General features: G+C 39.5%; 1 protein-coding gene across 1 annotated transcript; it reads left to right on the top strand.

Moving 5' to 3' along the window:
* Positions 1-5,841: 5,841 nt before the first annotated feature.
* LOC125672300 (uncharacterized) lies at positions 5,842-9,588 on the top strand. The gene is made up of 3 exons (XM_048908518.2): positions 5,842-6,047; positions 7,237-7,621; positions 9,177-9,588. Exons 1-3 carry the CDS (start codon positions 5,877-5,879, stop codon positions 9,347-9,349), a joined length of 729 nt encoding a protein of 242 aa, XP_048764475.2. The 5' UTR covers positions 5,842-5,876; the 3' UTR covers positions 9,350-9,588.
* Positions 9,589-10,735: the final 1,147 nt, after the last annotated feature.

Here is a 10,735-nt window from a genome sequence, read left to right as displayed (position 1 = left end):
ACTTTTTTCCACTTTTTTGAAGGGCCGGATGTCCTAGAAACCTTAGTGCTAAGGAATCACCATTCACGTGAAATGGGACCCCAAACCTCCCCTCTGAGATCCCAAAAGAACAGCTTCGAGTCGTACAGGGTAGCGGAGATATGAGGTCAGGACTGAAGTCCCCCAATGGCCAAAATGGCGAAAATGGGCCATTTTTGAAAGACGCTATCTCCAAGTTCCTTTGAGGGATCTTGTTGACCTTTACAGGGCCAACCTAGAAAGGATTGTGCAATTCGGGTCCCAAAAATCAGGGGCTTGGGTCAAGGGCAAAGGGTCCGTCTGACCCCCATCCTAACCCCACCCTTTTGGGGCGAGTCGGCGACTTTGATTCTTCACTGAGCCCAAGTCTTTGGGGCTGTCGAAGACCCCTTTGCACCCAAACATGACCTGGCCCCACTCTATTGCCCCATGGTTGAAAATAGGGGCTAGGGGCCAAGACCACCCCCCAAGGCCTCCGGGAAGTAACTGGAGTGTCACCCGTCGCCTTTGACTTCTTCTGTAATATCCTTTTAGGAGCCGACCTGAAATGTTGGGGGTCCTTTGGGGTCAAAAGAATGGGTCTAATCCCCTTTTCTAAAGGGGCACAACCCTGGAAAAACCCTTTTAGGGCGAGCCCTGTACTTTAAGGGCAAGTGGCTACCTTAGTAAAACATCATCCTATCCCCTTTCTAGGCTGATTTCAGGCGCGAAACTTGCCAGATCCGTAGGGCAGGGTCCACTCTTTATTACCCCACCCAGAAAAAATCTTTGAGGGGGGCGCTTAGCACCCGGGGTGGGGGTTGAAAAAAAGGCTCGAACTGGCCACCGATATGAGATTTTAGGGCCAGTCTTGGCTTAAAAAAACTTTTTAAAAATTCAAAGTCCATCCCCACCCCCCAAGTTGGGGGATCGGGCTGCAATTTTGGGAGGGTATGTTTTCAACCATTGCCCCTCGGACCAGGGTAAAAATCTCAGTAAAAATCCAAGGATAAAGAAAAACATACTATTAACCCCCAAAAATGAAGTACTTTTATACTTAGACATTATTATAGGGTAAGCTGGGTATACCCCTCAGACCATCCTCATTCCTGGGTCCCTTTGAGCCATATTTCTAGGGGTGCTGGGCTATCCCTTCCCAGAGGGTTAGCCCTTAATTTTGACCCCCTATTCAACCCCTAATTAGTTTTATCTGATCCTTTATGGGAAATCAGAGTGTAAGGGCATTTTTTGCCTTTTTAGGGATTTTGCCATAACTTTGTCAAAAAAAAAAACCCTAGCGTCCCGGGGGTTGGGGCACGTTAAAACTTGGCGATTTCCTGAGGATCTAACACCCACGCTGTGCCCACACCTTGATTACTCTATCCACGGGACTTGATTCTTTAATTAGGCGGGCAATTAGGGTTAGGTTTAAGAACATCATAATTAGGGTTAGGGTTAGGGTTAGGTTTAGGGTTAGGGTTAGGGTTAGGGTAAAGCTTATCTGGTATCCCTCAAAAGTAGGTGTTTCGATCGCCCGGTTACCCGGGCTAGTTGAGCCTTGATAATTAACTTGGTATCCCTGAAAGGCAGGTCTAGCATAGGGCTCGCTGGGTGGTAAAGCTTATTTGGTATCCATCAAAAGTAGGTGTTTTGATCGCCCGGGAACCCGGGCTAGTTGAGCCTTATTAATGAACTCGGTATCCCTGAAAGGCAGGTCTAGCATAGGGCTCGCTGGGTGGTAAAGCTTATCTGGTATCCCTCAAAAGTAGGTGTTTAGATCGCCCAGTTACTCGGGCTAGTTGATCCTTGATAATTAACTTGATATCCCTGAAAGGCAGGTCTGGCATAGGGCTCGCTGGGTGGTAAAGCTTATCTGGTATCCCTCAAAAGTAGGTGACTTTAGGGCCCGGGAACCCGGGCTAGTTGAGCCTTGATAATTAACTCGGTATCCCTGAAAGGCAGGTCTAGCATAGGGTTCGCTGGGTGGTAAAGCTTGTCTGGTATCCCTCAAAAGTAGGTGTTTAGATCGCCCGGGAACCCGGGCTAGTTGAGCCCTATAAATCAACTTGGTATCCCTGAAAGGCAGGTCTAGCATAGGGTTCGCTGGGTGGTAAAGCTTATCTGGTATCCCTCAAAAGTAGGTGTTTAGATCGCCCGGGAACCCGGGCTAGTTGAGCCCTATAAATCAACTTGGTATCCCTGAAAGGCAGGTCTAGCATAGGGCTCGCTGGGTGGTAAAGCTTATCTGGTATCCCTCAAAAGTAGGTGTTTAGATCGCCCGGAACTCGGTATCCCTGAAAGGCAGGTCTAGCATAGGGCTCGCTGGGTGGTAAAGCTTATCTGGTATCCCTCAAAAGTAGATGACTTTAGGGCCCGGGAACCCGGGCTAGCTGAGCCTTGATAATTAACTCGGTATCCCTGAAAGGCAGGTCTAGCATAGGTCTCGCTGGATGGTAAAGCTTATCTGGTATCCCTCAAAAGAAGATGACTTTAGGGCCCGGGAACCCGGGCTAGTTGAGCCTTGATAATTAACTCGGTATCCCTGAAAGGCAGGTCTAGCATAGGGCTCGCTTGGTGGTAAAGCTTATCTGGTATCCCACAAAAGTAGGTGTTTTGATCGCCCAGTTACCCGGGCTAGTTGAGCCTTGATAATTAACTTGATATCCCAGAAAGGCAGGTCTGGAATAGGGCTCGCTGGGTGGTAAAGTTTATCTGGTATCCCTCAAAAGTAGGTGTTTAGATCGCCCGGTTACCCGGGCTAGTTCAGCATTGATAGTTAACTCGGTATCCTTGAAAGGCAGGTCTAGCATAGGTCTCACTGGGTGGTAAAGCTTATCTGGTATCCCTCAAAACCCGGGCTAGTTGAGCCTTGATAATTAACTCGGTATCCCTGAAAGGCAGGTCTAGCATAGGGCTCGCTGGGTGGTAAAGCTTATCTGGTATCCCTCAAAAGTAGGTGTTTAGATCGCCCGGTTACCCGGGCTAGTTGATCCTTGATAATTAACTCAGTATCCCTGAAAGGCAGGTCTAGCATAGGGCTCGCTGGGTGGTAAAGCTTATCTGGTATCCCTCAAAAGTAGGTGACTTTAGGGCCCGGGAACCCGGGCTAGTTGAGCCTTGATAATTAACTCGGTATCCCTGAAAGGCAGGTCTAGCATAGGTCTCGCTGGATGGTAAAGCTTATCTGGTATCCCTCAAAAGTAGGTGACTTTAGGGCCCGGGAACCCGGGCTAGTTGAGCCTTGATAATTAACTCGGTATCCCTGAAAGGCAGGTCTAGCATAGGTCTCGCTGGATGGTAAAGCTTATCTGGTATCCCTCAAAAGTAGGTGACTTTAGGGCCCGGGAACCCGGGCTAGTTGAGCCTTGATAATTAACTCGGTATCCCTGAAAGGCAGGTCTAGCATAGGGCTCGCTGGGTGGCAAAGCTTGTCTGGTATCCCTCAAAAGTAGGTGTTTAGATCGCCCGGGAACCCGGGCTAGTTGAGCCCTATAAATCAACTTGGTATCCCTGAAAGGCAGGTCTAGCATAGGGCTCGCTGGGTGGTAAAGCTTATCTGGTATCCCTCAAAAGTAGGTGATTTTAGGGCCCAGGAACCCGGGTTAGTTGAGCCTTGATAATTAACTCAGTATCCCTGAAAGGCAGGTCTAGCATAGGGCTCGCTGGGTGGTAAAGCTTATCTGGTATCCCTCAAAAGTAGGTGTTTAGATCGCCCGGTTACCCGGGCTAGTTGAGCATTGATAATTAACTTGGTATCCCTGAAAGGCAGGTCTAGCATAGGGCTTGCTGGGTGGTAAAGCGTATCTGGTATCCCTCAAAAGTAGGTGACTTTAGGGCCCGGGAACCCGGGCTAGTTGAGCCCTATTAAGTAACTTGGTATCCCTGAAAGGCAGGGCTAGCATAGGCCTCGCTGGGTGGCAAAGCTTATCTGGTATCCCTCAAAAGTAGGTGTTTATATCGCCCTGGATCTAGAGTTAGTTTGGTCTTAATAATTAACTCGATATCCAAAAGCAGGTTTTGAGGAATGGTCTTTTTAGTGAGTTATAATGTTGAATGAAAGTTTTGAGTTGATTTTGTGTACTGAATGAGGGGGGGGGGGTTAATTAAAATAATTTCTATGATTAACTTTTGATCAAAAATACCGTTCTGTACTTTCAAAAATAATTTCTAAAGATATGTTACTTTGACCACCGCTAGATATCATCAGTTTTGCTTTTAATAAGACTTCTTATTAAATATTATTTTTTTCCATGTTGCATTCGCTGTTTTATCTACTTCCTAGGGGCGAGATCGAAAGTTCAATGTCTGACAAAAAAACTAAATTCACAAAGTTTTTATGCCCCCCCCTCCGCCCCCAAAACGACCCCCTAAACTAGATATGATGAGTGTTTAAACTATAATCGATTAACAAGTAAGAACAAACGAGTATAAATAACTCTGTATACCCTATCTTCTGTTTATTCACAAATGAAAGTGTAGATTAAAACTATCAAATGTTCATTAAAATGTAATATCGTCATGTAGTTTTAACAGTCACTTGTCTTTCTCCTTTTTCGACTAATGTGTAATCGATGTCGGATGAGAGAAACTTACAGAAGTTTTAACACCCCCCCCCTCCTCCCCCTAACTATTTGAATTTAGATTTTTATCCGAAATCAATCTTTTGATCTCGCCCCTTACAGTTTTTTATATCAAATTTCTTACTGTTTTTAACATCTGAGAGAATTAGGGTTTGATTAATTATGTTAATTAAATAATACTCTGTACACTTTCTATCAAATCGTATTTCTCTCCATATTGCGTTCATTGCTTTATTTATTTCTTACATTTTTAATAGTTCAGCTAATTAGGGTTTAATTAGTAATCTTAATTAGTAAAAAAAAATCCCAACAATTTTCTTTGCCTTCTTCATCGTAAACACATTTCTTTACGAAATATTATTCGACGTACGACTTATCGTTCCATCTATGATCAGGGGCAAGTAACTCGTGGGTCACCTGCTTTTGAGGGATACCATCTAGTCATCACCGTTTTTTCTCCCTGGTCTAGTCTCTATTTGAATAGTAGTTAATTTCCAACCATTCCTATCCTGGTTTCCCGAGTTTCCCTTTTGCTGTAACCTACATAATGAACTTTGAATATTGTTGTGGTACAGTAATTTTTGCAACCGGTAGGGGACTATATATTGCCATGAATACTCTCAGAATGCTTGTTTAATTAGTAAATGAATTTTGGAAGTAGTTTTGTAATGAAGCGACATTATAAGATCATACCTGACAAACTATTGTTATGACATTTCCTTACTAAAAAGTGATTTTGATGTCTGATTATACTTTTCACATGCCCTAGCTTGTAATGGAAATTCATTAGAAGCTTATATTTTACACGAAGGTTTCTCATAACTAGGAAGTGGGTAATTATCTTGATGCATGGTCATTCGACCCACCCCAAAATTTAAGTCACCCTTCCAACAGAATGGGAAGAAAACATCAGCAGATTTAGATTCCTTGTTTGCTGATATACACTGACGATGTCCAGTTGATATCATCATACAGTACATGTACCTGTTCATTGTGTGAAGCTAATACTCAGGTGACTGTTACGGTCTACGGTCCTCTTATTTGGATAGTTGGTTTTTTTTTTAACAAAATCCCCAAACAATGATTCAATGTATACAAACATTGTTTAATTCATTGTGTTTATCAGCTCAGTTTGAACTAATATTTGTAAAATTCCGCGTGCCTTTCAAATCCATCCGTTACCCGAATCATGTTACCAAACAGTTGCCATGTAACGGATCCGGCACGGAAGAGAATTAAAAAAGTATAAAAGGCAATGTGTTGAGTTCTGTATCCAAAGACCTGTTAGATTCTAAGACGATGGATTCCCTTGGTGTACTTGTACTTTTGGCGGTAGGATGTTTGCTGCCGTCCCTCATCTTAGCTCACGGTCGTCTGATCATGCCTCCGTCCAGAAGCTCCATGTGGAGATACGGGTTTCCTACCCCCAGGAACAACATGGACATGCAGCTCTGGTGTGGAGGAAAATGGGTAGGATATGTTTTTTAATCAATGCAGTTTGACTTTTTTCCCTTTTTTATCCTCGAAATCAAAAAAATAAATAAAACAAAACAACAACAACAGGTCTATATATCAAATGGGATATTCAGGAAGACTGGAATTAATATACCAGTAACAATATAATTTTATTTTTGCCCAACTAACTCTTTTGTATTGCTTATAGGCTTTATGAGATTGATCGCTGTTCGTTATCCTCACTTCTGATGAAGAGGCAAATAACCTTGCAACTGATGTAATGAAAATGAAATCTAAAGAGAATGTATAAATAAGACTGTTCTACACATAATCAAATGAGAAAGTATAATGCCTCCAAAAAATCTAGAGATATTGTATTCCATTCTCACTTACATACATGTGTATATCTCGCATTTAATTCGATACGTGAAAGTATGTTCTGGGCAAATCGAAGGAGACTACTGAGAAATAAGTAGATGGTATTTAGGTTTTTTCAACAGACTCTTTTAAAGTCAACATTTCGCAACTTCTATAGCCCCTATAATGATCTCTTTTGCAAATTCAATGCGTATACGATCTGACGTGTTTCATAATCAAATTACGGTATATACATTACGACTTTGGTAAAAACATGGGAATTTTTCTGCGAATCTAATTTTTCGGTATACGGAATCTGTTAACTTGTACTATTTATTTTCGTATTGAAAATTCGTGATAATCAGAGTTCGTAGTTTTCATTTTCTTTTTGTTACCAGAGTTGATTTGTGCATTTTTATTTCAATAATGTAAAATGGCATTGATTGGTGCATGCATGTGCTGTGGTGGAGGAGCCATTCTTCTTGGATATATCCATGTTTTCTCAAATTATTCTAATGTTTAACAAAAATCAAGTAGTCTTATGAGTTTTAGTCACTGGTTGTTATCTTAATTATTTCCATATTCATCATGATATAAGTTAAAATACCACAGTTTTGTTAGATATTGATTTTGGTCTATCTATTCGTCTGTATTTCCTCAACATCACACTAGGTTATAACCCGTAAACTGTACAAGCTACTAACTTGTTTCTTTTATGTTCAATGAATTTAAAATGTCATGGCGAAAGTAGAGGTGACGTTTTCAGACAAACGTCAAACACGGTAATCGACTAGAGTCAGGGTACAACTGTATGTTTCTCTACAAGCATCTTGTTTTTTCTCTATAGAATCAATGGGGTCATAACGGAGGGAAGTGTGGTGTATGTGGGGACCCTTACCAACAGAAACCACGTGAAAACGAGGCTGGCGGAAAATACGCCACGGGCATCATTTCCAAATGTTATCCTTACAATTCATCTGGACAAACAGTGACCATTAAGGTCGAATTAACAGCCAATCATCTGGGTTATTTCGAATTCAGACTGTGTGAACATAACGACACAAGTACTCCGATATCACAGTCCTGTTTAGACGGGAACCTTCTGAGATTTTCGGACAACACCACGAGATATAACGTCCGAGACGGTGTCTACGGTGTGATCAATCTTCAGCTGCAAGTTCCGGCTACAGTTCTGTGTACTCAGTGTGTGCTGCAATGGAAGTACAACACAGGTAATAACTACACTCCCCCTTACCTATCATAGAGCTAGCGTACCTCCTGACATTTAAAGAGGAAAACACCAGTTCCTATTAATAGATACACCTGTACTTTTCATTCTTGCTGTGACATCAAAATGATGTAAACAGAATAGAGAGGTAAAGGCCAAACATTGAATAATAAACAGTTTAGATTTAAAAAAAAAAAAAAAAAGAATTCGTTTGATAAAAAAAGTCCTAAAAGTGAAAATTAAAATTCATTCCGCCATGATTGTATATATTATATTAATTTTGATAGCATTGCACATAAATCTTAAGAATTCATACTATTTTCTGTTGATTCCACTTGCTGCTATGATTTTATATGCTGTATACAGACAGCGCATTCTAATAATGTCGGGTGTCTGGTTAGAGGGTCTCGGTTACGTTTCTCAATTACTACATCATAACATTATGCTAATGAATTTCCAAACCTACAGAGAATACATTGTTCATGAAGATAGCAAACGTACATGTCATTTACCCTAAGCGGTAAAAAGTTTTTTTTACTTCAAATTTATTGGGGAAAACGTTGAACGAAAAACTTCTAATAAGTAAATTCAAGTATATTCTGAACTTTGTAAAAAATAAAAATAAAATTGTAATATAACAATAAAATGACAAAAATAGAGTAAAACATGTGGGAAATGACCTGGAGATGGTCTTGGTAAAGTACAATCACTGTCCACTCCACCACGAATAAGGTTTCAGTTTGAAGGGTAAATCAAGGTCAGGTAGTTAATCTAGGGGTGGATTTGGGAACTTAAATTAACTATTGTGTATTTTATAATTTTTCAATATGAAAACTTCGTAATTAATCTAGGGATGAATTTGGGAAATCAAATGAACTATTGTGTATTATATCAATTTTCAATATGAAATCCACGATTGACCTAAATTATGTCTATATTCAAATTATTATTTTCCCGGTACATACCTCACGCTTTACCATTTACTCCTTACGAACCCAGTAATATTCATTTATACAGATGTATCATGAAATGTAAAAATCCATCTCATAATATAACAACTTCTTATATTTAGATCATGTAGTAAAACATCTGTGTTACTGTACGTTAAATCGGAGGGGCGGGGAAATGTCGCCACTCAATACCACATTATTGCAATTAAAAAAATTCCATTCAACTATATATAAGTTAAGAATTCTTAACACACTGTTATTATCCATTTCAAAAAGTGCAGGATGACTCGATGTCTCCAAACTGACCGTCAGTACATTGTCAAACAATATATGTTTCAGATATAGCTTAATTATTTTCCACTATTCCCCTTTTTCAGATCACATTCGCCGCGAACCACTAAATCTCTTTTGAAAATTGTAATTTCGAAAGAAATTTTAGTTTTCATCTGCTTGAATTTGTCGAATATTGTTGTAATTTTCTTGTTAATATTATGTAAGCAAACAAAAGTATTGATCTTTCGATTTATCTTAAGTTTTTTTTTAAAAATTCATTTGCATTACATGAATGTCATATAGATACTGAATATATGACTGATCAATCGTTTGCAGGTAACAGTTGGGGCTGTGACGGAGGTGGATGTGGAATGGGTCGCGGCATGCAGGAGCAGTTTTACGGATGCGCAGACATTGCCATTCTTCGAAGCTGCGATCACTTCACTGGACTCGAACACCATTCAATCTTTCCCAATATCCCAAATTTTTTCATAGGGAACATATTTTAAAGGATATGTGTCTATATGACGCTCAAAAGGATTCACTCATCTGTGATACAAGATTTCATACTGGCATAGCCAAAGACATATACATGCAAGATATCATTTCCTATTTTTTGCAATGTTATTCTCATTTTAACATGTCTGTCTAGTCATTATACGCCATTTAAAGTTTGACACAAAATTATTTGATTTTTTTTCGTGGTTTGTTCGTTGATCGCTTTAAGAAAATAAAGAAGTACAGTGCATTTTTTCTTGTGTATTCAAACTGTAACCAGTTACCACGTACTCGTAGTAATCACGAAAAATTTATGGTAAATCACATCTTCAAAACAGTGCGTCCTGGGAATGATCGAATAATCTGTTCACAATCGGGATGTTTTCAGTAAAACTTATACGGTATACCAATTTTGATGCACCAAATGCGCATTTCGACAAATAATGTCCCCCAGTGACACCCAAGCCAAAATTTTGGAAATTAGAAATGATAAACTTTCAAGAGCTAAAAGGAAAACTAGAGTGCCAAAAACTGGAACCAAATTTGTCCAAGGATAGAGCTATGCATGAGGGAAATAATCCTTAATTTTGAAGTGAATTTCTAAATTTTATCCCAGCAATTAAATATACATACGTATTTTCAAGCTAGTATGAAGTACAGTGTATATTGATGGTGTGGAAATCATAAAAGCTTTTTTGTTTTTAGAATTATGAATTGGGTGTGTTTTAAAAAGAGTCAAGCATATATATATATATATTTTTTTTTTACAATTGATTAGAAATGATTATTTCATTATTATTCTTTCTGGATACTTACTTTTTGGGTACTACATGAAGGTGCTTTCTTATATCTGGAACTTTGATAAATCGTTAAGTTGTTGCCCTAAAAGAGAAAATAAAATGACCCTTAGCCTTGAGGAGTTTTACCCAAACATTGCACTTAATATGAAATAACCACACGATTTAAGGTCTGACAGCTACATTTTTCCGTCATGACCAAATAGTTTATTATGACAAATGCGTACCGTAGTTTTCAAGACGATATCAAGGTATCCTCCATGTACATTTCAATGTAAATTGTTGAACCCATTAGAGAGACTTATCTTGAAAGTGAAATGTACTAGCATTAAATAACTTTCACAAATACAAACTTTTCGAAAATGTTACTTTCATTACAAAAGATACACGCTTTTACTATTTTCCCTTAACTTAAGGATCATGTGACACCCAGGTGACTGTTATGGCCTACAGAGATCTTGCTAACGGTTAGGCTTTAGAAATGGAAATCTCCAAGTAATGATTCAATGTATACAAACATTATTTAATTCCTTGTGTGTTTATCAGCTCAGTTTGAACTGTTTGTATACCTCGTGCCGTTCAAGTTGCTAAGTTACCAAT

This window comes from Ostrea edulis, chromosome 4, assembly GCF_947568905.1.
Source record: "Ostrea edulis chromosome 4, xbOstEdul1.1, whole genome shotgun sequence".
Taxonomy (NCBI): Eukaryota; Metazoa; Mollusca; class Bivalvia; order Ostreida; family Ostreidae; genus Ostrea; species Ostrea edulis.
This window is presented reverse-complemented; position numbering and strand designations above follow the sequence as displayed.